At 50.3% G+C, this 26,837-nt stretch overlaps 4 protein-coding genes across 4 annotated transcripts; 2 read left to right on the plus strand and 2 right to left on the minus strand.

Annotated features, from left to right (window-relative positions):
* Window positions 1-32: 32 nt before the first annotated feature.
* Window positions 33-12,959, minus strand: B0T23DRAFT_175299 (uncharacterized protein). Its single transcript, XM_062832982.1, has 7 exons — window positions 12,767-12,959; window positions 4,937-12,701; window positions 4,822-4,884; window positions 4,629-4,766; window positions 799-4,569; window positions 394-738; window positions 33-334 (listed from the first exon to the last, which is right to left on the minus strand). Exons 1-7 carry the CDS (start codon window positions 12,812-12,814, stop codon window positions 240-242), a joined length of 12,225 nt encoding a protein of 4,074 aa, XP_062692207.1. The 5' UTR covers window positions 12,815-12,959; the 3' UTR covers window positions 33-239.
* Window positions 12,960-15,250: 2,291 nt separating this feature from the next.
* Window positions 15,251-16,134, plus strand: B0T23DRAFT_430024 (putative ribosomal protein Rps8bp; the record flags this gene model as incomplete). The annotated part of the gene is made up of 4 exons (XM_062840220.1): window positions 15,251-15,306; window positions 15,372-15,379; window positions 15,520-15,702; window positions 15,773-16,134. The coding sequence occupies 4 exons, from the start codon at window positions 15,251-15,253 to the stop codon at window positions 16,132-16,134; spliced, it is 609 nt and encodes a 202-aa protein (XP_062692208.1).
* A 2,705-nt stretch (window positions 16,135-18,839) lies between these two features.
* Window positions 18,840-22,098, minus strand: B0T23DRAFT_175427 (rab-GTPase-TBC domain-containing protein). The gene is made up of 4 exons (XM_062832983.1): window positions 21,721-22,098; window positions 21,237-21,579; window positions 19,031-21,171; window positions 18,840-18,959 (listed from the first exon to the last, which is right to left on the minus strand). Exons 1-4 carry the CDS (start codon window positions 21,931-21,933, stop codon window positions 18,891-18,893), a joined length of 2,766 nt encoding a protein of 921 aa, XP_062692209.1. The 5' UTR covers window positions 21,934-22,098; the 3' UTR covers window positions 18,840-18,890.
* A 2,157-nt stretch (window positions 22,099-24,255) lies between these two features.
* B0T23DRAFT_319933 (uncharacterized protein) lies at window positions 24,256-24,462 on the plus strand (the record flags this gene model as incomplete). The annotated part of the gene is made up of 1 exon (XM_062835151.1): window positions 24,256-24,462. A coding segment is annotated over one exon (207 nt), but the record flags the coding sequence as incomplete, so codon positions are not given.
* Between the last annotated feature and the right edge of the window lie 2,375 nt (window positions 24,463-26,837).

The following is a 26,837-nucleotide window of genomic DNA, read 5'->3' on the forward strand; positions in this document are numbered from 1 at the left end:
TTCCTTCAACTCCCCCTCCCCATTCCTCCCAATTGCACTTGAACCTTTCCCTTTTATAACCTTGATGAAGAAATGACGGGTCAAACAATAGACCTCCCCTCCTTCCTCCATCCAGGCAATTTATGCCCCTATGCTGACATTCCACCTATGTGATGCTTATGTTTTGGCTTATGTACCTTTTACCTCTCCTCCTCTGTATACTTTCCTACTCAATCTCCACTATCCATCCATCCATCCCTTTACGCAAAGCCAAAGTAATCGCTACCCGCGGTAATAGCCTTGAGCAGCTGGCTCCTTAGAGTCTCGTAGTTTTCGTATTCGGGAAGATCAAGTTCTGCAATTATCTGTTAGCCAATGATACCATGCTTAGTGGAGCGGAAAAGGAAAACTTACGGTTGAAGCATGTATGAGAGCTAGGAAGACGATCCTTGCTGCCATAGTCACGATGAATGTTGAATCGGCTGACGCCATTCATGCCCTCCAATTCCTTGAAGCCGTTCAGAGGCACCTTGGATGTGCCCGTGACGAATTGAAGAAGCTTGGCGAGTTCCTCCTTGTCGAAGGACCGGACAGCGCGCCAGAACCACTGGATCTGAGGGGCGCCGGCAGAGTAGTTGTGGTACTCGGTGTTCGCCTTCCAGTCGTCGATGTCGATATCAGGCAGACCGGAAATGAGAAGTTCGAGCTCTTGTTCGTTGAAGATGGCGATGAGCTCTTCAGGGATGATCTCGTGGAAGCCTGTTGTTCATTTGTTAATCATGGAACTACAATCTGTCATTTCAAAGGAGTTGTACGTACCAGTAAGGAATGCCTTCATTTGATCCTTGACCGAGGTGATGAGCTTGTGCTCGACGATCAGACGGACATACTCATGCTTGTTCTCCTCCGTGACAGGGATGTTGCGGCCGTTCTCAATCAGATCGACAACCTTGACTTCGCCAAACACGTCGTCCTCGACCGAGAAGGTCTCGGTGATGATGTCGGTGATATCGTTCTCGAGCATCCAGACAAGTGACTTGTAGTAGTCTGGATCAAACGACTCCATGTCCTTGACCGAGACGGGCTTGCCAAGGATGCGCTTGTAAACCGCACGGCTGAAGTAGCATTCAAGCAGACGACCCTCGTACAGGGCCTTGCCAATGATTCTGCCAATGAACTTGAAGAAAGGAAGATGCTCGTCGTTGATCGGACTCAACTTGTTGGGGTGGAAGGTTGTGCGGTCCGAAGACACCGGAACGAAAAGGACGTAGTTGGGGTCGAACATTTGCCTGGAGAGCACCTGGAACCATTCGCGCGTGACACCACCAGCATCGACGCCTTCCTCTCCCTGGAAACGGATATTGAGCTTTCCAAACTTCAACTCATCGGCCTTCTTATAGTACAAAGACCGGAACGAATCATGGAAGACGTGCTCACGGCGCACTTGGAGCTGCAATGGAGGGAAAGAGTGCCTTGTCTGTTGATACTTGGAATGCACGCTACGGTTGAAGTAGTTGCGCTTGTTGTCGAATTCCAGGACCTTCGGATTCTTGACCAGCAGCGAGAAGGTGCCCGACATGAGCTTGGGATTGTGTCGTACCAACTCGTTGAGGATACGGCGGTGCTCCTCGGTGAAGGTAAAGAACAGGCCGGCAATGCGGTCCTCTGGAGGCGGGCTGGTGAGAAGCATCTCCTTCTGCGAGTTTGCGTTCGACACCGCCGAAGCATCTGAGAGTGTCGTATTCTTGCAAACCACCATCAACGACTCGATGAGCGGCAAGAGAATTGTGGCCACGTTGAGCATGTTGTCGCGCTGCCTTATTGCGCTCAAGCAAGCGCTTAGCTTATCCCACATTTTGCCGAATGTCGGGTTCCAGTAGAGAGAACCTAGGAGGTCCTCTTTAGTGTTCTCCCCTTCGGCAGGCTTGTCCTGCTTCTTGCTCTTGCTATCAAACAAGTGATCGAGCGCTGTCAGAACACGTAGGAGCTTGTTCTGCTCCGAGGCGCCTGGCGAAAACTTGGCAAGAGCAACGCCCTGGATTTGGGTGCCGGACTCAGCCTTCAGGATGTGAGGAAGCAAGTTGTCAAGATCTGAGAGAATGTTCTCGCTCAAGACCCTAGCTTGGCGGACCAGCTCATCTCCAAATACCTTCTTCGCGCCAGGGATGTTGGAAAGATTCTTGATCGTGGAGATGGTGTTCTGGAATGTCTTGGAGCTGCATTCACGCGCCACGAAGATATTGATCACAAGCTTGAGATTGTGCTCAGGGATTGTCGGCGGCGTGAGCTGACGGATCTTCTTCTCATCGGACTGAACATCCATCTCATCAGCCTTTTCCTTGGGTGCTTCTAGCTCCTTGTTCTCTTGGTCTTGCTGCACTGGCTGTTGACCAGAAGCAGCTGCTGGAGTAGACTCAGAAGGCTGTTGGGTCGCCTGCTGCTGGGCGGAGGTTTGCTCAGTCGAGGCCGAGGCTTGCTCTTCGGGGGCGTTGGCCGCTTCACGTTCAGCCGCGGCCTTTTCTTCGGCTTCCTTCTTCTTTTTCGCTTGCTCTTCAGCCTCCTTCCGCCTCCGCTCGATGGCTTGGAGCGGGATGGTGACTTTGTTGAGGAGATCGGCTAGCACCTGCATGACTGCGGAGCTCTCCATAACGAGACTGCGATCCAGAAGAGTCAACAGGGAGTTGATAGCGAACTTCTGAGCCTTGCCATTGACATCCTTGCCCTTACCCTTGCGGCTCAGGCTTCGCTTGAGGGTGGATGCCACCGTCTCATGCTCAGTCAAGAACACAGATGGTATATGCGGGTTGAGCTTGGAAAGCTCCACCAGAAGGTCAAGGCATTGCTGAACAATCAACAGCGGCGACACCTCCGAGCTAGCAGGGAATTGACCGTTGTTGTTAGTGCCGCCTGTGAGACTTCGCTTCAAGGGGTGAGGCGTTTTAGCATCCTTCTCCTTTAGTTGTTTGGCCTTGTGGGAGATCTGGGCAAAGCTACGCTCAACGGCATCCATGTTCGCGCATCCATCTTGGAGAATTTGTAGCAAAGAGGATATGACATCGAGCCGGTTCTGGCGGTTTTCACACAGGTTGGCGAAGATGCTGAACAGACTGGAGCGGATTGAGCCTTGCTGGGACACGAACATAAGGCGAAGCAGAGTCGCAATTCCCTGCTTGTCCAACATCTGAACCACTGTGCGCTTCTGGATCTTTTGGACAGCTCCAGCACCTGCCTCGGTAGGGCGCTGAGCATCTCTGGAGCGAGAGGCAGCTTGGCCACCTTGTTGGGCGTGGAGTTGGCGATGACGCGCCACAAGAGTGCGGGCTTCTGCGGCCAACTCTGGGCCAAGGTGCTCCATGATATCTTCGCCCTGGTCAAGTAGGACTTGCTGTCGAAGTCCAGGGGGGAAAGTCAACAGGATGCTTGCGGGATCCATGTCAGCTGGACCAAGGTCTTGGCCGCCTGCTGCGTTTTGCCGTTCCCGACGCCGCTGTTCGTGCTGCTCCTGGTGGAGGATCTCGTTACGAAGCTCCTCCGGGAGTGCTTCAAGGAACTCTTGGAAGACCTCGGTGTTTTCGCCCTCTTGAGAAACCTGCTCTCGCGCCTGGGATCTCCGGGTGCTGATCGCCTGAGCGATCACCTCGTCCCTGAACTCTTCAGGAAGGGCTTCAAGATACTCGGCGTCGATGCCCAGCTCAGTAATATCGATCTGCTGGTTACGGAGAGTGTAGTAGACACGAGGGCGTTCATCTTCGGCCTGCTGCTCGGCATTTTCGCCCGCGCCTTGAGTCTCAACGCCCTCCATAGGGTGCGCCTCTTGAGACACAGCATTTGCCTCTTGATCTGCGGCGGCTTGGGCAGCGGCCTGTGCGGCAGCTTCGGCTCGTTCGCGCTCAAGGCGCTCACGCTCCTCTGCTTCCTTCTTCTCACGCGCAGCCTTCTCTTCCGCTTCTTTGGCCTCTCTCTTCTTGCGCTCCTCTTCCTGTCGCTTCTTCCTCTCTTCCTCTGCTTTGCGATCTGCCTCCGCTTTACGAGCTTTCTCCTCCTTCTCAGCCTGGATTGCTGCCGGCGTGAGCTTGGAAACAATGAGAGGTGCGAGCTTCTGAGCTTTGTCCTGGTAGCCGAAGCCAAAGATCATTTTGACTTCTTGTTGCCACCTCTCATGTGTAGATTCCGGTGAAAATTGGACGGCTTGATGAGGTTCCTGATAGGTATCGCGCCGAGCTTCAGTAGGGCGTGACTCGCGGGAGTGCGGAGGAGGAATTGGGATGGCGTTGAGTTCGCGGATAATTCCGCCTGGTCCGTCTGCTGTGAAATGCAAGGCCAAGGGTCCTCCTCCAGCGCTGAGACGTACGTCGGGTAGATGTTGGACGAGATCACTGATGAAGGCCAACGGCTCCACCCCCATACCCATGCCCAGGCCTCCAATCATATTCGGAGTGATCCCCAGACGAACCAGCTGGCTGTGTGCATGACGAGGAACCTCACGACGAGACTGAGGAAGCAACAGGGGATTTGTTCCAGACATGACGTCGGCCGGAGGTGGCAGATGTCTGCTGAGATGGGCAGGGCGGCGGAAGAAGTTTTGGAAGTCTGACAAATCGTTAACACTCTGAACAAGCAAATGATATCCTAGGATTTGAGGAACTTACCAATCGCGTCACGGTGTCTTCCGACCACGAAAGGACTGTTGGGCCAAGGGCTCCGGGACGGCCGATGTCGATGGTTGGGTTCGATGGCAATGTCCCAGCCAAGCCCTGATGGCATGTTGGGCGCAAGCAAGTCATCGTCTGCTTCTCATGTCAGCTACCAGGTCTGGTAAAGGAATTCGTTCTAAATACTTACGAAGACCATCGCCGTCGAAGTACATGTCATCATCCATGTCGTCTTCCCCTTCATCTTCATCATCTATTGGAGTTAGCCATCTTGCTCACTCTACCCAAGGATCTTGGGAACTTACCGTCTTCTTCACCATCTTCATCATCGTCGATGTAGTGCCCGTCAAAGTCGCGAATTGGCTCAGCATCAAGATCATCGCCAGCGTTTTCCATGGCAGCTCGCATGATCTCGGGGAAGGTCCGACGGTTGTGAAGTTGAGCCTCCTGCATATTCTGAGCCTCAGCTTCGTAGTCGAGCTCTTCCTCATCCTCTTCATCCTCGTCGGTGCCATCATCCCACGACGCACCGTCGTCATCAATAGCATTGCCCTCTTCATCGACAATGTGGATATCGTCCTCCAAGTCATCCATGTCTTCGGAGCCGACTTCCTCGTCCTCATCCTCATCACTTAGTTCCTGCTCGTCATCTTCGTCCATCTCATCATCCTCATCCATGTCATCCATATCATCGTTGTCCTCTTCGTCGTCGTTCTCACCCATAAGGACCTCGACAACGCCAGGTTGACCGGGCATTCCTCCCATTTCGCCCATCTCGCCGAGGTCGTCTTCTTCGTCACTAGGGTTGTCTTCGTTGTCTTGTGACATGTCGTCGCCATAGTCAAGCTCGTCGTCATACTGTTCATCGTCGTACATGTCTTCATCGTCATCCTCATCTTCGTCGGAGAACTCATCATCACGTCCGGGTTCAAGCATGCCCAATGTGGAGTTGCGATAAAGATCGGGCGTCTCCTCGCGATCATCGGTGAGATCTTCGGAGACGGACGACCCGTCGGACAGGAATTCGTCCTCGGCTTGGTCGGTACCAGCTGTACCCGAAGCAGGGATGAGCCCCAATTGACTCATCGAGACTGCAGTCTTTGAGAGTGTTTTGATGACCGCAAGGATGGGCTTGAGCGGAGCCCTGTTATGCGGGAATGTGAGGTCAATGTCGGAAATGGACGCCGTTAGGGACGTGAGGTAACCCTTCTCATACATAAGTCGCTTCAGCTGAGCTTGGGACCGTCCGATTGACGGATCTGTACCGCGCGGGTTGCTGGGGCGCGATTCCTTGTCTCCTTCGCCAATCATTTGGGCCATCAGCTCTGCAAGAGCGTTCATCTTTCCGTACCGAATATCAGCCGGCTCGCCGGAGACAGAAGCATCCTTGTAAGCTCGAAGTATGGTATCCAGGACAAATCGGCGGATAAAGAGCAAGTCCGGCTCATCGTCATACTCAAATGGCTCATGGGTACGATTCTGAGGCTTCTCGCCGGTCTTGGAAACAAGGGCAACCAGAACAGCGCGCGCTGGCACTGCCGTTGCCGCCTTCTTTTTCATGGCTATCGACTCGGGTACTCCGCTTGCGGGGCTGAAGCAAAGAAGATCGTTGAGAATGTAGTTTAGCACACTGGATCGAGGCTTGACCGGAGCGTTCGCCTGAACGGGAGCGGAGCGCTTAAAGTTGATAAACTCAACCTTGGCACGATTGTAGCTCTGCAACAGCTCAGCAAGACAGTCAAGCAAGAAGCAACGATAGATGAAAATAGGGTGATCCTCGGCCTTGAACGGGGACTTTGCCAGCTTCTTCTCTTTCTCCTTCGACTCCGAATTCTGCTCGTCGCCGGAAGGAGAAGGAGTAGCCTCATTCGCAGGAGTGGCATCAGATTCTGGCTTGGAGGCGGCTGCAGGAGGCGCAGGAACGTTCTCCCTCTCGTCAACATCTTTATAGTTGAGCAGCTCGGTCAACAAGAAGTGAACAACACCGTCGGGATGTTCGAGAATCGGCCGCTTGAGGTCTTGAGCGGGGTTCTTGGGGGCATCGGGCATCTCCTTGTCCGTCACCTCAGTTGAGGGCTTGACGTCACTGATAGTGAGATCCTCTGTCGCTTGCACTGCAGGTTCGACTGAGCTCTCCTTCGGCGAGACACTAGCATCTGCAGGGCGCTCCTTGAGAACCAAAAATGGCGTGGAGCGCAGCGTTCCGTCTCCCAAGTGCGAAACGGCCCGGTTAAGCTTGAGCAGCTCCGTGCTAACCTCGACGAAGGTCTTGGGCGACCGCAGAGCCAAATGCGCTTGAGTGCGCAGGTATGCCTGTGGTTCAAGGCCCGGGGCTGTGCTGGGCCTCTGCCTCGAAGTCATGAGGTGCCTAATATCCGTCTCAAAAATCTGCCGAAGGGTCTCTTCGTCTTCAATGATGTGTCGAAGGATCTGGCGGATGTGTTCTGAGATATGAGTCTGCTTGAGACGCGTAGAACCGGCACCGCACAACTGCTTTGCCATAACAAACAGCCGTTGCAGGTTCTTCTTCTCCCCAACAATCTTGGCTACCGCGTGATCTCTGGTCAGCACAACGAGGATCCTCAACACCGAAACGGCCAATGACTCTTCCTTGCCAATGCGAGGGAGGAAGTCCAACAGAGTAGTCAAGAGAGACGAGCGGTGCTCGGCCGAGAAGTTGGGCTCTTTCACCTCGATGATCGGCTCCTCAACTGGATCATCCTCCTTCACGGGCTGTTTCCATTTGATATCAGGGGGCTGCGCGTCTTTGAAAAGCATGATCTCGAAGATGAGGAGAATATAGGGAATCCATGGAGGAAGGTTGTCGTTGGAGCTTGCCGGCGGCAGCTTTAGGAAGCCAAGGTAATCACCCACGTAATCTCTCAACATGTCCACGGTAGTCCGCATGAAAGCAGTCTGTTGGAGAAGAAGCGCCAAAAGGTGGGCGTAAGCAGCAATGCTACTGCCGTTCTCCTTCAACTCATCCGCGTCGTCAGAGGCAAATGACATGAGCGCATTGGCCAAGATCTCGCCCACTTCCACTCTCCTGTCTTCATTGTCGGTCTTCAGAATGGTGTTCTGGATGAGATCCGCAACCTCAAACACGGCCTCAGGATGAGAGCTTATGACTTCAAGAGAGCGATCAATCAGGGTATCGTAGAGTTTTGCCCTCTCCTCGGCCAGATCTTCCCTGGTAATACGTGGAGTGTTAGATTGCGATTCGGTGGCTGGTTGCTGTGACGGAAGTACAGGCAGTTGTTGTGGTGCCGTCGTAGAGGCCCCAACGTTGGTTTCACGGCTCGTGCCAGGCTGGCTTTCATCAGAGCCGTCTTCTGACGACTCTGTTGCGTGTCCGAGGGCTGTTTCACCACTAGCTTCTCCGAGTGGCTGGTTGGGCACCGGATCCAAAGCCATAGGCTCTGCACCCAGCAGGTCGCTCACCGGGAAAGTAGGAGTGTTCAACAAGTTACTGAGAGACATCCCTGCCGATGACGAAAGGTTGGGAGATGGCACTTCCTTGAAAGCGTCCTCAGCCGGCACAGGGTTGCGGTTACGAACTAGGTGTGCCTTCTGGTATTTGATGTACTCCTTGGTGTCACTCTCTTTACCGTTAGCACGATAAAGTGCCTCCAACGCTAGATCGACGTCTACGCCCTGCTCGGTTGCGAGTGCTTCTGCATCCTTGCGCGAGATCCATTTGAAGGGAACGGACTCGCGGTTCTTGAAAAGATGGGGTAACGATTCCTTGTCGGATCTCGACTGCGCATTTGACTCCAGATCGCCGGCTGCGATAGTCTTGATGATGTCAATAATCTTGCTCACTACCGTGCTTGTTGACTTTTCAATAATGTTGGAAGCCCAAATTTCTCGAACAACCGGTAATATCGACATGCGCAACTCAACAACAAGTTGGTGCGAAAACTCCCGGGTGGTTCGTTCCGTGGGCTTGGGTGCCAAGGCAATCTGGGCCATGGAATCCGAGAGGTTCTTGCCACTAATGATGAAGCAGTAGATGTCGAGGACCTTCTTCATGCCAATCATTGACAGCTTCGCCTTGGTGGCTTCCTGACCCTCGGTGGCCCCGGTCGACACCATGTCGGCCAACCGTTTGAGCATAACGTTCAGTGCCTCGAAACCCCCAAGCTCCTTAAAGGCGGTGATCACGGGGAGGATAAGGAAAGCCCCTCCGCTGGCAGTACGGTGATTCGTATCAACGACCATTTCACCGAACGTGTGGATCATGATGATCCAGTTGTGGATGTCTCTGACCGTCAACTCTGCTTTTGACTGCTGCAGTTGCTGAATCAAGGTCTCTGCCGACGCCTCTGCAATTGCCAGGTGACGTGAACGGATGTACGGGTCGTTGTTGTTGCGTCTAGGCAACAGCGCCTTGCCGATAGTCTGGAAGAATGGGAAGATAGAAGGCATAAAGGAATGAAGAAGAACCCGTAGGGTCTGGAAGTTCTTGTATTCAGCAGTCGACTGCTCTTCAGGCGTTAACTTCTTACCGCTAGCCGAAGAATCTTGAGCGGCTGAGTCTGTCAGTAGGTCCTGCACATCGGTGCGAGAGCCCAAAGGACTGGTTTGGTACGGCTTGTTCTTTAGTGTCCAATGGTGTGGAACGGCACCATTGACAGCTGCCTCTTCCTTCAACACGCCGCGCAACAATGGTCCAAGACTTTGGATCAAACGGATGTAATAGTCATAAACGTTGACAGCTGGCATGCTGACCATCTGGCTTCGATTGGAGAACGGGAAACAATGATACAGAATCTTAATCATGGTCTGTATGTTGAGCAAAGCCTTCACCGTCTCTGTTCCGCTCGAAACATCCGGGATGCGCTTCTCGCTCGCTGATTCCTCATCTTGTACGGGAGGCACAGATGAATTCGAAGTGAGGAAAGGTGCAAAGAAAGGCTCCGTAGTTGTGGGATTAATCCGCGGCTTGAGAACCTTGACAGTGTTCTCCATCCTGAATAGTAAAGAAGGTAGCCCGACAATCTGAGCGGACTCAATGAGCTGCGAGATGGCCGCGACCAGCATGCGGCAGGCTGGAGTCTCGCCAAAATCGTAGGGAAGGCTGGGAGATTCGGCGAGGTCCAATAAAATCTCAATCACACCAGCAGAAATGAGGGCACCCTTAAGATGAGAGTTGCTGATGATCGGCTGAAGGAACGTAGAGAGGACTTGAATATAAGGGACAGATGGAGCTTGTGCGGGCTTGTTGTTGCCAGTTGATGAAGAGCTCGCTTCCGCCATCTCCACATCCGTGTCGTCTGTGGCCTTTTCTTTGCCTTTACCCTTTACCTCAGTAGCCTTGGCTGGTTCAGCAACCGGGCCAGCAGACGATTCAGGTGCCTCAAGCCTTGCACCGCATGCTTTAGTGGCATCCATGGTCTTGACCAGGTGCGTGACCCTCGCAATCATGTCGATGATGGCATTAGCGATGGCAGGCCGTAGCGCCGGGTGATGACGGGAGAGTTCGTCAAGACTACTACCGATGGTACTAGCCAGTTCAGGATCGTGCGCCATGCACTGAACATGAGTAGCGCTTTCGAATATCTCCATGTAGCTCTGAATGGCACCAGACGAGAGAACCATTTTCATGCCGCGGTTATTGAGTGAAATTGAGTTCAGTACCGTGGGAATGATATTCATGGATTCAGAGGACGGTAGGATGCCGTGGGCGGGAGGAAAATCTCGAGGTGCCTCGAGCATTTCTTGAGTTGGTGGATGGGGTTGAGTAGCGGCCTGACCGTCCGAGTCGGGAGCGGCCTCATGCGCACTACCATCATCTTCACTGTCGTCATCGGCGTCATTCCCTTCGCTGCCGTCATGTGCTCTGGATTGGCTAGGTTCCAGCGATGGTTGCTCAGCAGGTATGGACACCGGCCGATTGGTAACAGATTCCAGGAAGGCTTGAATCCACCCAGACTCCGAGATGGCTGCAAAACTCGTAGGGTCGTTGTTAATGAAATCGCTCAGGAGGGTTGTAGCATTTGACCACACGACCGTGCCAAAGAAGCGGTTCTGGCGCGCAATCGTGCAGAGGCTACCAAGCAAAGACGAGTTGTCGACCAGGTTCCTCAATAAGCGCTCAGTGTTGGTACCATCAAAGGAGTAGGTATTGGCCATGACATGGTGAATAAACTTTAGGAGCCACTTGAGCGTCTGCTGATGGTAGAATGGAATGCTATAATCCACAAGGGAAGCGTGAAGTTCGGGTTTTGTTCCAAGGCCAGCTTCCGTGAGAGTCTTGGACTCCCCAACGCTGTGGACTATGAGGTTCGTGATGGCATCCAGACCCCCGGCAGCGTTTAGCTGTGAGAAAGCAGTTTGATACGCATACGTCAGACTGTCCAGAAAAGCGAGTACCATGCTATAATGGCGACTGGCAACTGCCGTCCGAAGGTTAAGAATTTCGACGAGACAGTCCATGAGCCCAGCAGTCATCATCTCCTGGCCGATACGCGTAGCCATGGCTATCTGAAGGGTCAACCCGAACAGGTTGCCTCGCCAATTGTCTGCATCCAGCTCTTCTTGATCATCAACAGGGGCGTCCTCTTTCATTTCCGCCACTGCTATTCTGATGACGTAGAGGAGAATGCCATGGTTAACATTTACATTTAAAGCCGCCAGGACATCCGAGTGCTTTTCTTGTTGGTGAGAGATGGCCTCAAGCAGAGCCAGCGTGATGCTCTGGAGCCATTTTGGGACCTCGCTAGGGTTTCCGTCTGGGGAAGGGGCAATGAGCTCGGCCAGCTGGTAGACAAGCTGAAATTTCCTCGGTTCGTCCTTGTCGTACTTGAGAACTTTGTCAACAAAGACGGCCTCGGGTAGGATGTAGGCAAGGTTGGTAATGGCCAGCAGGCGAACGGCCAAGGCCAGCTGACGCTCTCTGTGGGTTCCTAATAACGCCTTGCATGTTCTCAAACGACTAGTAAACTCGAATCTCATGGTGCTTGGCATGTCGGGCGGACACATCTCATATAGATCATAGATGCGTTTCGACTCGATGACAGACCGTGGGATCTCCACCACCTTGGGCCCATCGCGGTCATCCGTAGCTGCTCCCGACGGCTTGAGAGGCGAACCTTCTTCCGAACTTCCGACACGCTGAGTACGGGACAATTGAGACACGTTCATTGTCGAGCTACGACGGAGCGGCGTTGGGGCAGCAGGTGACGAGGTGGTGCGAGGCTCCACAGGTTGAGCGTCCTTGGAATCACACACGCTAGGCTCGCCATTGGTTGTGTCGGGATAATACGACATCTTAAGGTCACCCCAACTCTTCCACAAGTCTTCTTCATCAGGTCGGCTGGAAGCAAGGGCTTTGAGGTCATTGGCATACATGGACGCAACATTCTTGGGGCCAGTAACCTTTTCCTTTTCCTTGTCCTTGGCCTTGGCAGTCGAGCCAGCGGAAACGGCCGGGGCAGCCGAGGATGCTTCTAGGGACTTGACGATGGGTGTCCTGACGAATGGCCGTGCAAGCAGTTGCACCTTTTCGAGGTCGATGTTGTAGTGGTTGGCTAACAAGGTTGGGTTTACTGAACGAGGAGGCGAGGGCATGCGCTTGACGGACGCATTATACCTCTGGGCCAGCTCCAAGCCAACCTCGAGGGCGGCGGCTTGAACTTCAAGATATGGGCTGTTGAGAAGACGGTCGATGTGGTGGCTGCTCGCGTAGATGCTTCGGTTACCGCAGTGCTCGAGCAACATGCGGGTAAACTTGAGTATAGCGACGAGAAGCTGGCAATCTCCATCCTCCTTGTATCCGGCCTCGGCCAGACGCTCCGCGGTCCAAGGCTCGTCGCGGTATTCGAGTGAGGGTCCGCCGTTATTGAGGAGGACATCACGTCCAAAGTCGCGTGTTTGGGGGCCCTTGGATAGCTCGTATGTGGCACATATTGATTCTAGAATGTTGTCGAAGCGGTTGAGCAGTGGGATCCAGTGGTATAGGTCGCCGCGCGGGAACATCCACCTCCGTGGGAACTCGTCGAGTCGTTGCAGGATGAGAGGCAGAGGTGCACTCGAGGCTGTGTCGACAAACTCTTTCAGCCAAGGAGACTGCGACAGAAGAGTCAGTTAGCAGACAGACGGACAAGGCATGCTGGAAGCGGGCAGCAACTTACCAGAGTGTCCCTGTGCTTTTGTTGCATGGTCTTGGTAATCTTCCCCATGACTGCGACGCGGCCGGGCCGCTAGACTAAACGAAAGGTGAAATCTCCCCCTCCACTACCAACACGTCCCCGCTGATGGACGGCAGCTTCCGATGGGAAAGCAAGGCAGGCTGCGCGGCTTGGTATCGAACAGAAAAACGGTTTCGGGAAGCGGGCGACAACTAAATCGGGAGATGTCAGTCAAGACGTAGGCAGTGGAAAAACAGAGGGAGAAGCGGGAAGTGGGGGTGATGATGATGATGGTGGTGGTGGTGGTGGTGGTGGTAGGCTGAGGCCGTGAATCCGTTGATTGGCACCGATTACGTACCTGGTTGGAGAACTCTAAAAGACGAGTGCAGGTCGTCCTTTGGTGTTCCGATCTTGCAGAAGCCGCGATGCCGGTGATGCGTGAGAGACGGATGTTGGTGGGGGTTATTAAACAGCCGTCGTCGTCGTGATGCTTTGGTTGGGCGAGCGAGCGAGCGGGTTGTTGTTGTTGTTGTTCTTGTTATTGCGAAATATGGGAGCAGAGCTTCAACCCGAACGAACTGTCCTGAGAAGTTTGGTTGGAAGGCAACTAACTGGCTGGCAAGCCTGCGGCGGCGGGTGCGGGGCGAGAACAGAACTTCCTTGGGACTCAGGTAACTACTACCTTACCTCAAGAAGCACGTCCCACTTGCAGGGCAATCACTACAACAATGCCGCGGTCCGTCGTTTGCTCGTCGTGCCTACCTCTGCCACTGCAGTGCAGCAAAGACGGATGCTCCAACTTTTGGTTTTTTTCGCGACGTCCACACAGACAGGGAAGGGCGAACAATGGGAAATTGTATTGAGGGAGTCAGTCTCTGAGTGGTGATCGTGGAAGTGGGTGATGGTCGGGGAAGGTGTTGTTGAGGTCGGGCAGGGCACCTGTGGTTGCAAAGTTTCGATGGAGACGGGATCCGGTTGAAAGCGTCACGGGCAGCGAAGTCCTTGTCCAGTCGGGAACTTTCTCTGGTGATGGGTCCAGGGTTGGCGCCGTAAGTATGTACCTACTTACCTCTATGCTTCCGCGCGTACCGTACTGTAACAATGAAAAAAGATAGAAAGCCACCTTTTTACTGTATAGATATTTCAACAAAGTCACTACCTCTACCTACACTTGACTTCCACTTCGTTGGTCAGCCTCCTCGTTGGCCCGAGAAAAACTGGAGGAACATGACGGCAACTGTTGGTCACCACGTTGTCGTTGTCTTATGTTATCGGGACAAGGTAAGGTACTAGGGTACCTAGGCAGGTACCAGCTGGACAAAGCTTGGATTGCTGCGTCGTACAATGGCGCACGTCTAGGTATTGTCACGGTAATTTACGCACTATGGACAATCGATGTGAAGCCTCTTGACAGCAAAGGTGAATAGATACAAACCATATTCCATAGCAGTTCTCTTCCACCTTCACAACAAATGTCATAACGCTCTATCATGGGCATGTGCTATATAAAAGGGCTCACTCAGATAGTCGAAGGTGTAGAAATACATCATCATCCATCAGCGTGGTCTATTACAGAGGTGGGGCAAGGCTCTGAACGTCGTTGACTTTCGACCGACTCGGAACTCGCGTACGTACTATAGAAAGCTTGTCCAAAGCTTGTGCTCTCTTCCGAAGTGGAAGATTTATGACATGCAAACACAAAAGACGTGATAGTACGAGCACCTTGTACTTTATTACATATACCCGACCTTCTCCTAATGTGCTAGCAGTGTTGCGGTTGCTCGTGGTATGTATCTGGAATTTTCCGCTTGTCCCTTCAGCCCCACCTTGAGCCGGTTTCTCACGTCGTCGCAAGCAAGAGGCACCAGTCGGCCCCACGTTGTTGGAGGCTCTAACGAAGCCAAAGCGGGCACTTCAGCGGACGGCTGGGGCAGAAGCTGGCGGGGACATCATCCACTGCAGTGTCCGCTCCAACAAGGCTTCGACCGGCAGGTTGCGATTCGAGCTGGAAGCCTGGGCCGGGCTGACACTCAGCTGCAAGGCGAAGGAAACCCCACTTTGATTCGAGACGTCAGTGTCTTGGCAGAATGGCTCGTGCAGAGGTACGAGGATACTTGTGATATGTACATAGTGTAGAAAAGCGCCTAGGGCTATGGGTCCCTTCGGTGCCGCCAAAACTTGTGGCCGAAAGAGTCCGCGAAATTTCCACACCCACATTTTCCAAAATCGACTTTGAGACCGCCGCCAGCACCGCCATCACAACCTCGCAACCGCACCGTCAACGATCCACGACGAGGTGAGTACTTTTGCATTTTTGCCAATCCCCATCCCCATCAACCGCCCGACGAGGAGAAAGTTAGTAGTTTCGTGATTAGGGGCACGCTGGCGTGCCTCTTTCGCAACACCCACAACCACCCTTCGAAGTCGACGACGGACAACGACCGACAGCAAAGCTAACCACCATCGACCGCTTCAGGAACCGGCAAAATGGGTATCTCCAGAGACTCCAGGCACAAGCGCTCCCACACCGGTGCTAAGCGCGCGTATGTTCATCCCGCCCCTCATTGAAGTGCTGTCTGTAATCCAGCTAACGTGTGTCTGCCTGCAGTTACTACCGTACGTATACTCTATAATATTCTCGAAGGTCCGCTTGGGAGGTTGATGTTCTTGCAGAAATGCAGAGCTTGACTGAACCCCATGCGTTCTGAGCCTGTTTTGACGCGTACAAAAGAAACCATTTCTGACAAACGCGGCAGGGAAGAAGAGAGCCTTCGAGGCGGGTCGCCAGCCCGCTAACACCCGTATCGGTGCTAAGCGCATTCACACCGTCCGCACCCGCGGTGGTAACCACAAGTACCGTGCCCTCCGTCTCGACTCCGGTAACTTCGCCTGGGCCTCCGAGGGTTGCACTCGCAAGACCCGTGTGATCGTTGTCGCGTGTAAGTTTTTGGCTCCCACGTTCCAGGTTAGGAAACCACGTTCAGAAGCTGACGTTGTGGCCTTTTTCAGACCACCCTTCCAACAACGAGCTCGTCCGTACCAACACCCTCACCAAGTCCGCTGTTGTCCAGATCGACGCTGCCCCCTTCCGTCAGTGGTACGAGGCCCACTACGGCCAGCCCCTCGGTCGCCGTCGCCAGCAGAAGCAGGGTCAGGTTGTTGAGGAGGTCAAGAAGTCCAAGTCTGTCGAGAAGAAGCAGGCTGAGCGCTTCGCCGCCGCCGGCAAGGTCGACCCCGCTCTCGAGAAGCAGTTCGAGGCTGGTCGTCTCTACGCCGTCATCTCTTCCCGCCCCGGCCAGTCCGGTCGCTGCGACGGTTACATCCTCGAGGGTGAGGAGCTCGCTTTCTACCAGCGCAAGCTCCACAAGTAAACGTCTCGCCCTTGCCGGGAGGAGTTTATTGTGCCAGGAGGATCAGGGAGGAAGATGGATTGATGGGTCAAGCCTCGCGTCGGCTGTCCGCCCGATTGTCGAGTCTGTCGTGTCCGTTGTCGTGCGAGCCATGCGCAGCGGTACGAGGACCAACATGTGGTTCCCCGTCGTCTGAAAAAGGATGGCGGCCCACTGCTTATTCCCTTTCGCTGCTTCGTTTCTTCGGTAAAAGGCATGGAATGGGGTTTATAGGGCAACGGGATAATGAGAGATACCATAACAATTCACAGCCACCCGAGTCAATCCAAAGCTTCACTTCACTAAACTTCTCGAAATTCGCCGTAATCTGTGATGTACGATCTTGGTTTAGAGGAGGTCTGATATGAAAATAATATCTCTGTATGTATCCTCATCAAGCCCGAACAGCTTGCATCCCGCAATAGGTGTTGGACGCCTTCCAAACCAATTGGTGAACGCATCGATTGCCATATGATAGCGACCACCTCCGCCTGTTTTTTTAGAAGATGCTTCAGGATATCCTGCCTATTCCATTGACCAACTGAGTTTTTCCCACATCATTTAGGGAGACGTACGCATAGGTAAACTTTCTAGCCGAAGCCTTCTATGCACAAAGGTAAAAGGGGAATCCTACCTATCTACTCTATCGTCCTTTCCGTCTTTCCTCAAGTCCTCTCACCTAACGATATTTCTTATTCTCTGTCGTGTTTCGACCACATACATGGTTGACGGTTCCTTGTTCCGGACTCTCAACTCTTGACTTTTCAGTCCCTGGTCCCTGGTCCCTGGTTTCCTGGTCTCTTTTTAGACACTTGACTACCTGCGAAGTTTTCTTTTATGATGGACGCACGGACGGACGGACGGACGGACGGAATAAAGGACATGAGAAGATACATGGATCTATCTTTATCTAGGGAATTTTCTTGTAAGTCTATCTAGGTAGGTAGGTAGCCTAATATGTATAGAGTTTTTGTTATAGCCATGGGATAGATCTAGACCTAGACTTGGTCTTAAACCTAGACATAGATAGAAAGAAGAGGGGGTTTGATGGAGGTTGGAAGGAAGAGATAAATCGATGATCGACAAGAATAAGGAGGCACAGTAGGTAGGTAGGTAGGTAGGTAGGTAGGTAGGTAGGTACTGACTCACGAGGACTAACAGGCAAGTCCGCCGTCAGTCGTAAGTCGTAAGTCGTGAGGAAGTTTGTATACAAGCGAGCTACTTAGACTTAGTTAGGCAGGGAGGGACCCGAATAGTGGTCGGTCGGTGGGTTACCTAGGTCTCGGAAAGGAAAGAAACAGAGACAGAAGAAGAGAAGCAACCCCAAAGTTTAATTTCATTCCCTTCTTGTTGTTATTCACATTACTCGGGAACCTGGCTGGAAATTCGAGAACGTGACAAGAACAACTTGCCCAATCTCGGAATTGAACTGGAAAGACACACCTACCTACCACCCAAGTCAAGTCAAGTACCTACCTAAGGACCTTTCGACGATTTCCTCCCTCCCCCTCCCCCTTGTTTTTCTTTTTCTTTTTTTTTTTCTTTTTTTCTTTTTTTTTTAATACAAACTCTCATCAATTAGGTTCTCTTTCACTACTACTTACAAAGACAATGAATGTCCTTCCTTGAAACTACCTACCTAGGAATCTTTAGTATAAGGCAGGCTAGCTCATATAGTTTACATGTATAGACGACTCATCACAGAGTACCTACCTAAAAAAAGTAACCTTGAATGTTTCTTTCTACCCGCCGCCTCCTCCTCCTCCAAGATATGAACTATCTTCTACTCAAATACCTAGTTTTGGTAACTACAACCTATGTTTGGGTACCTACCTACCTACCTAGTCTTGTAACTCCTTTTTTCTAAGGGGAAGAAAGAAAATAACAAATTCTTTTTGTAATTTTTTTCTTCCTCCCTGAACTTGAACGTACGTAGTACGAGGAGGTATCAATGTGGTCTATACTTCAAGATATCTGTACCTACAGCTAACCACTTACGTACATACATATACCGAGCTTGATGGAGTTGATCGTGGAATATCTACCTACCTAGGTAGGTAGTCCAGGCGACATTTCCAAAACGAGGAAAGGGATGGAGGAAAGGGGTAGTAGGGGTATCGTGGTTAGAGTTATACCAGACGCCACCAAAGACATCGCATCGCAATCTTGACTCAAGATGGATATAGTAAGTATGTTGTTAGGACGTCATTGTAACTGTAAATTATACTGTTTTGCTCTTATGCTCTGTTCTCTTATGCTTCTTCATTGCTACCTCATGCTTTCTCATCTCCTCCCAATCAACCCTTTCGTTCCCCCCTTTTTGTGCCCTCTCTCTCTGTCTCTCTCGTCGTCTATATGTAATGCCACTCTTCCTTTCCCTTCTTCCCTTCTTCTCCCCCTCCCTGATTTTCCTTCCCTCCAAAATGAACCGCCATGAGAGGTAGTCGGTTTCCTAACAGAACAGGACATGGCAAGGTACTAAACAAACAACAGGAGGTATGGAATGCACCAACACAACCTGAGGACGACGACTATCTAAAGGTATCCGTCCATGTCCCAACATGTGAAGAAGCAACGCAAAGCAAAACGACTATGATGGTTCTTTTAATCGTCTATCCCTTCTCTCTTAGAAGATGACAAGACAACAAGGCTGATTGTCCAATAACACCGAATTCTACTATTAGACACCACACCGTATTCCATACCACGTATCACATACCACATACCGTGATCCTCGATCAAGCAGCTTGCACCTGCCTCTTGAGATCCGCCCACTTCCTAGTAAGCGTCTCATGAGCCGAGTTAATCTGCTCCCAAAATGAGTTAGCATTCTTTTCGTTGTCCCGTCATCCTGTCCCTGACAAATAAACGAACTTACCTCAGCATACTGCAACTTGGTTTGCACCAACTGCTCCTCCAAATCCGCCAGCTCTTTCTCCAGCTTCTGATTCTCCTCATGCACCTTCTCGTTCCTCTTCATCAAATCGTCCCGCTCTAGATTCCACTTGTTCTCCAGCTCCGTTGATTGATGCTCAATCACCACCCTCAGCTCCTTCACCTGGCCCCTGAGAGATTCATTCTCATCCCTGAGCTCTTCGTTCTCCACCTTTGTCCTCACCAGTTCTGTCGCAAGCGAGGCCTGCTCACGATCCACGGCCTCGATGCGCTCTTCGAGTCGGCGTACTATGACCGTATAATTGGTGTTGGCCTGCTTCAGACCTTCGAGTTCCTGCTCCCGCTCCTTCTCGGCCTTGGTCTTTTCCTCCCACTCTTTGCCGTACTCCTTCAGCAGCTCGGCCGTGATGTTGACGTCACACGCGTCGCGGACGAGCTGGTCGGCGCGGTAGACCTCCTTGTCGATACTAGCGGAGCTGGAGCCGAAGAAGCCGTTCTCGAGGATTGAGTTGGACGACGGGGTGGCGTCGATGTAGACGTCGAAGAGACGGTCCTTGAGGAAGGTGGTGAGCTGCGACATGTCGGACATGCCGAGGAGGGCAGTCGCGTTCTTTTGCATGAGCACAATGCCGAACTTGATGATGGCCGACAGACCCTCGGAGAAGATCAGGTCATAGATGCGCAGAACGAGCTGCAGGGGGAAGCGGTAGGCGAACAGGGTGAGGAACCACTGCGTGGCGTAGAGGTGAGGGGAGATGCCGCGCCGATGGAGGTGGCAGTAGAGGGCGGGCTCGAGGTCCTCGAGGATGCGCTCAAATTGGTAGAGGCACTTGTGCAGACCGGGCATGTCCTGGATAAAGAGCTCGCGAAGGTGGTATTGGTTCATTAGTCGTACCAGCAGGCAGAAGGCCTCCTCCTCGGGCATGTTGAAGAGAAGAGGCATGACGAGGAAGTTCATGCCCTGAGCATAGCCGACGGCTTCGTCAAAGAGAGCATATGCCTTGCACACGCCAAAGAGGCCCTCCTGAAGCCCTTGGGCGGCGGCAAATTTGGAATAGCTCGTTCGAGCGCCCAGATCCCTTCTAATGACCTTTTCGAGCCTCGATAACATTTCCTTGTCTTCTTTTTCCTTCTTCTTGCGCTCCGCCGCGGCAAGAGCCTGGGCCTTGGCGAGGGCTTCCGCGTCTTTCTCTGTCGGAGAAGGAGCGCCGGTTCCGTTGGGCCCAGATTTTTCTGAGTGAACTGACGAGGCAGAAGAGGGCGTATCCTTGCCGCTCGGCTTGCCGCCGTTACTCAGTGATATTGAGGCATTGCTCTGCCTGTCAGTTTTCCTTTCCTTGTCTGTACCCCTCGCAACCAAGTCTCGGTAGACTGTTTCCAGTTCCTCATTTTTGCTTTGTGCCAGAACTTGCCAGATGACTCCACGGATGGCGCTGGGGATACCCTTTGCGATGGCCTCCTTCAACTGCTCAGGGCTTGTCCGAGCAACAGCTGCGGGACCTTCGTACACAACCGTCTGCCACAGATCCCAGTCCACAGGAGTATCGGAGCCTGCTGGGCCAGCAGTGACCCCGGATGCGGTACCGGGAGCGAGAGCCGGGTTGGGGGTTGGTGGAAGCGGCGATGGAGGGGGTTGGACTGCTTCCTTCTCCTCAGGGGTAGCGCTCTTCTCATCGTCGTCTCCCGTGGGCGTGCTGCCCTCCTCCCTTAGGCGCAACTGCTTGAAGCGATCCTTGAGAGTGTTCTTATTGCCCTCCTCGTCAACCTTACCTAATGTCCCATCGGGGTTGCTGGAGAGAGTTGCAACAGAGCTGGCGGTATTCCGTCTTGGAGCCGTTGTGGCAGCTGGCGGCGGGGGTGGGTTGGCTTGCTCCTTTGATGAACTCCTGGACAGCCAGGAAAAGGGGCTAGTTAGTTTTCGGGTGACGGGAGGCGGTGGTGCTGGAGTAAGGGCAGCGGGAGCAGGCGCAGGAGGAGCGGCAGCAGCCACGGCAGCGGCCACGGGTGGGCTTTTTACAGCTTCGTCGGTAGCGGAAGGTGACCACGGCATGGCGGGCAGGGCACTAGCTATACTGCTTATTGACAGCTTCTTGGTTGACGAAGGCGCCGTATCAAGGGATTTTTCTGGAATCCCTCGTTAGTACAGTCTGGTGGGTTTTGCTTGGCTGTGCGTACAGCTTCCAACGTACCTGTTTTGTCTCCAATTGTAGAATTATCGTTTAGGCTTACATCGTCCAGCGATGCAGCCGAGAAAGCGGACGCCTCTGAAACCTTGGAAGCATGCGAGATGCGGTGTAGCGACTTGTTTTCCTGCTCCTGTGCCGGGGTCTCGAAGACGTCTTCCTGCTCCTCTTCCTTGATCTCTGCCGTCTTGGGAACTTGGGGTGTCTCGGTGGTGTGGGAGCGGGCGTCGTGGTCGGCGTCGGCGGCGGCAGAATCGTCCATGGATGGGGAGCGCGGGCGGTGAAACGAGGAAGAGCGTTTTGTTAGGGACCTTACGGAACCTGTGTCGATGGCATCTTCAAACGTATCCTGCATGATGGGCAATAATCATGGTTGTGGTCGCTGGTCAGCACTCGCTCGTATAGTACTCTTGTTGCTTTGGGTTGCACTGCCTTGTACCTCCCTAGGGGCAGGTAACATGGTAACTGGAGGAAGGAAAGGGAGACTTACGGTGTCCTTGTCGTCTGGGTCGGACAGGTTGGTGGGAGCGAGAGAGGCTGGTCGCTGGGAGTCCTTGTCCTTTGTCTCTGTTACGGGAGAGGAAGCAGCGTCCTCTTTCTCGTGCTCGTGGGTGACCTCCTGAACCGTCTCCGTGGGGACCTCTTTGGTAGCGACCGGCTCGTGGGCGGTAGCAGCCCCTTCCTGTACTTCGGATGCCGACATTTCGGTTGTTTCTTGGGAGGTGGAAACCCAAGGAATAGGTACAGGCTGCTCCGGCTCTAGACAATATACGAGGCGGCGACACAAGGACGGGCGAGAGCGGGCGACAAGTAAGGTGGTGGTGGTGGTGGGTGCAGTGGTGTGGTACTAGAGGTAGGTAATGGTGGTTGTTTACGCGGCAGGGCGACTGGCCATTGATAAACGGAAATACACAAGCAAGCAAGTGCGTGGAAGTGCTGGCTGGCTGGCTGGCTGCTGGATATTCAATTGGCGGAGAGGGACGGAGGGAGAGCGAGACAAGACCAGTCGCTTTCCACTGGTCGACAATGGGTGATCAATGACGGGGCCGCTTAAAGACAAGACAGGAATCACTGGAGGAAAGAAGTGAGGGACAAGGTCGGGCGGGACGGGCAGGTCGACTCGCTGCCGCTGGCTGCTGTTGTCGTGATACGAATTGCCCGTGTGTGTGTGTCTGTGATGTGGGAGGGGAGCTGGGTGCAGAATGATTGATGCTTGTAAGTGCAAAATGTCCATGGTCGGTCAGTGTGTCGTCCCCTGAGAGGTTTTCGGGTACACGGTACGCCAAGCCTGCACTAACTGAGGCCCTAAATGGGCCGATGTCAAGTCGCGGGTACCTAGCAGACTAATCACTCCACCAGCATCCACGCAGTTTGTTTACCGTACTTTTGTCATTGTTCAGGCCCTGATCGGCTGGATGTGCTTCCGTCGAGCACACGCCTTTTGAGTTGCTTTTTAACCGCCAAGATCGATTTTTTAGGCAAGCTAGACCAAGTTTAGCAGTAGATTACCGCTGTGTGCTGGTCCTCACAGCCTGTATACTAACCAGGGTGCCAAATTTCGTACCACGCTAATACGGAGTACATTACCTTCCTATATAGGTTTAAACATCTCCACTTTTCATAGTATTAAGGGTAATTTAACTACTATATACTCGAATATATACTAGAATCGATAAGAACTCCCAGACTACGCTCGTAATCGAACACACGAGTGTTGGAGCACACACGGCGGGTACAAACGTGAAAATCCAGCTGAGTTAGCAAGGTTGTAGGGTATAAATAAAGTTCTATTGTGTCTTGGAGTATTTTATCGTAGGATATAAGAAACGACTATTTACTATAATCTCTATATAAATTAATTACTCAAACCCTGATATAAAAACGATATAGATAGTACTGAAATGGAGCAAAAACCACACCAACACGAAAAGCACCCTACCACACCTAAATGTAGTGAGGAGCAGATCCGGAGTTGAACATGGCTTTCGTCCTTAGGAATTAAGATAGAGTAGCAAAGTTACAACTCATCAACCACCACCAAAGACCAACGAGAAGGATAAGATTCTCCTCATTAGTCTTAAGTTGGCTAGATAGGTCTAGGAGTTAGTTCTTTCATAAAAGGGTTACTAAGCTTACTATCACGAGGGCGTTCGACGGTAATTCTGTAGTGTAGGAGCGGGATTCTTTGGTCTATTATCGAGGATAGGTGTTGTCTAGTCTGGTCTAGAGTCCCTGCCTTCCTCTCTCTTCTCGGTCGGGATCTCCTCCTTATATCCCCTTTCTACTCATTACATTCCCAGGGTCCCGTCCGACCAGTGCAACAGATCTGCTCCTCACTGAGCAATGAGCCAAGGCCCAGATACCTCCACCTATCATTTGAAAGCAAGAGCCCACAGCAAGGAAAAGAAGAACATACAAGGAAAACGAAAAAAGAATAAACGAACCACCCCACATCAGTACCAACCGAACTACCTTTACTTATACCGCGGTTAATACAATACACGTTCTTTTTAATACGAAAAAGGAGCGCAAATCTCCTACCCCTATATACCCGGGCGGTCCAAAGTACGCCAGAAAACTAATAAATACTATATACTATAAATCTAAGACCTAATTCAAAGACCTCTTTCATATAAATCGATATACCTTCAATATACTAGTAAGATAGCTTCAAATCTATACCGGATTGGAGTCGACTAGATACTAAACCGCACACCAAAAAGTAATAATATTACTATATATTCTAGCGTACGCCGAAGCCTAGTGGACTATAGTATACAAATTCCAGATTAATTAAAACACTATAAGTATAATCGTATAAAATCTATTCCCTAAGTTAATTATCCTCTACTAGTACTTTATATAATTATTAAATAATAATTATCTAAATTCGGATATCGAACTAAATCCGATTCTTAATACCTTTAATAGTTATATTAGTACTATTAATAGAATTTATATTACTACTTATATACCGCTACAGTAGCAACTTCGGTATTATAATCGAAAGGGTAATATTACCTAAAACGTATTTACTATAATAAAATTCAACTATACTTTTACGTACGTACTAGCGGGCGTTAAAAGGTCTTTTAATAATACCTCTTTATCTACTTATACGTTTAAGAGATCTTTCTGTATACTAGAGTCACGATATTACGTAATAGATACAGGGTTTGGAACGCAACTGGGTATTATAATTCCCTTCTCGAATATTAAATACTATTTATAAAATTGGAGAAATATAGATAAACCCCTAGAAATAGTAAAAGAGTTATATAATTTACGTTACGTTCGTATTCGTATAGTTGTTAAGTAAGTCTTTAATTTTATAAAGCGAAGGTAGAAGATTATTCGGGTCGTACCCATCGAGTACTCTATAAAGAAGTAAATCCAAATTATATACGTAGTAACCGGGCTTTATAATTTTATTATTGTATATTTGAAGAAGGAGGTAAGGGTACTAACGTCCGTTGAGGAGGGGATAATGAGAATAGTGCGCCGGCGAGCGAAGGAGATGGTAAGGGGTGTTTATTTTAATAATATCCGTTATAACGTAGCTTAGTTAATAAATAAATAATAGTAGGCGAGCCGTAGAGTATAGAGTAGAGTGTAGAGTAGAGGGGGGGTTAAGGGGGGATGGGATTGTTGTATGTAAAATCGAATTATCTAAGTAAAGTCGTGTAAAATCGAATTATCTGAGTAAAGTCATGTAAAATCGAATTATCTGAGCAAAGTTGTGTAAAATCGAATTATTTATATAAAATCGAATTATTTGAGTAAAGTTGTGTAAAATCGAATTATCTGTGTAAAATCGAGATATCTATATAAAATCGAGTGTTTGATTTTACTAAGATTTTACTAATTAAAAAAAAAGGGTATTTACTTCTATAATTCTAGTAAAATAATTGTAAATTATCTAATTTTCTAACTAGCACTATATCTTTCTAGATCCCTCGTTTCCATCTATCTATATACGTACTTTTCATACCCTCACTCAACCTTATTTATATTATTACGATTAGCGGATTATTTATAAGATAATTAATATACGCTATCATCTCTAATTCTATTACTCTACTAATAAAGCGCGCTTGCAAATTATTAACCGCAATACCAATATTGGCCGTACTAGGAAGTTTAAGTATTTGTAATAAAGCTGCCGCCTTCTCTATTGAATTACTTAATATAATAATATCCGACTTCTTTTTACTACTTCCTCCTCTATTTATATTTATAAATGTAATAGCTTGATTGGCGGGGGTCTTATCCGGATTGGTAGTATAATAATACCGCTATACTTAGCTTATTACTAGTACGGCGATGCGCCTTCTTAAGGTTGTTACGGATAGTTTAAATTCGTTACTATCCTCCTTTTTATTATTTTCATTAAACTTCTCCCCACTAACATTATACTTATCCCCCCCCGCTTTATTATTTACTTCTCCGTTACTAAATAAATTACTATCGTTTATATCCTCCTTAAAGCTCTGACTAACTCCGGTGCTAAATATATCCTTTTATTACGGTTCCCCTATTTTAGTAATATTAAGCCCCGTCCCCTTCGCTTTAAAGAAGACCTGTTTGTATATATTGATATTACTAAGCGGTTGGCGGCGGACTTATTCGATTTTATATATTTTAATAGTATAGTATTTAACGAAAGACTTTTAGTGCTTGTTTGAGATAATTGGCAATTGAGTCTCTAGGTTGAGGCTAATATTAGAGTATTGAGAGAAGAGGCTTTATTACGCTCTATACTATTGTATTTTAAACTTCTATTTACCGTTAACGCGTTTAAAGTCCTAACAATAACCTAGTTACGTCTTATTATATATTTCAATGAAGTAGTCCCATACCTTCCTATAGTTTTTAAAATGGGTATTATTAAACTATCTTTTATTTTTATATTCTAGTAACTAATCTATAAAGATAGCGGTAGTCCGGGGGGTGAATTTTATTAATTTTATACTATCGAGTATAGGCATTTTTAGCGGGGCTCTAACTCTCTTTACTACTAACTTCCTCGCTATTAGTTTGGTTGTACGTTTTCTTTTAACTAGCGCGGGCTGGGTTAATGGAGGAGTATTTTCAATACTAGTAATTTCGGTAGTAGGAGGATTTAACGGCGGTTCCTAACCTACCTTATTTATTAATTAAATTAGTATAAAAACTAGAGAGGGGAAGGGAAGCGGTTGGTTATTATTACGGTTAGCGGGCACCGGGTCGCTAAATATATTTTGGATGGGCTTAAGTAGAGTATCTTCGACTGCCAGACCCAGTATAGGGGGTTGGGTATGAAGCTAGGACAAATCGATACCCTCTACGATAGTGACAGGCTTTGTAAGGTTATTTTGGGAGGCTATTTAATTGTTTGGTCGATTGCTGGCATTGTTTACTTTGTTCACATTACGATAATAAGTAATAAGGTCAACCCCTCTCTCTGAAAGCGGTGTGGATTTCTGGGCATTTACCATACTAGATACGGTTAATAACGACAAATCTAGTTAGTAAAGCACTAATACGGTCACCCCAGTACAGCTCCAGTACGGTTACTACCTAAAAAACAGTACAACTGCTAGCTGGCTTGGCTGTAGGGCGCCAGAT

The sequence above is a fragment of the Neurospora hispaniola genome (assembly GCF_033458365.1).
Source record: "Neurospora hispaniola strain FGSC 10403 chromosome Unknown B0T23scaffold_5, whole genome shotgun sequence".
NCBI classification, from domain to species: domain Eukaryota; kingdom Fungi; phylum Ascomycota; class Sordariomycetes; order Sordariales; family Sordariaceae; genus Neurospora; species Neurospora hispaniola.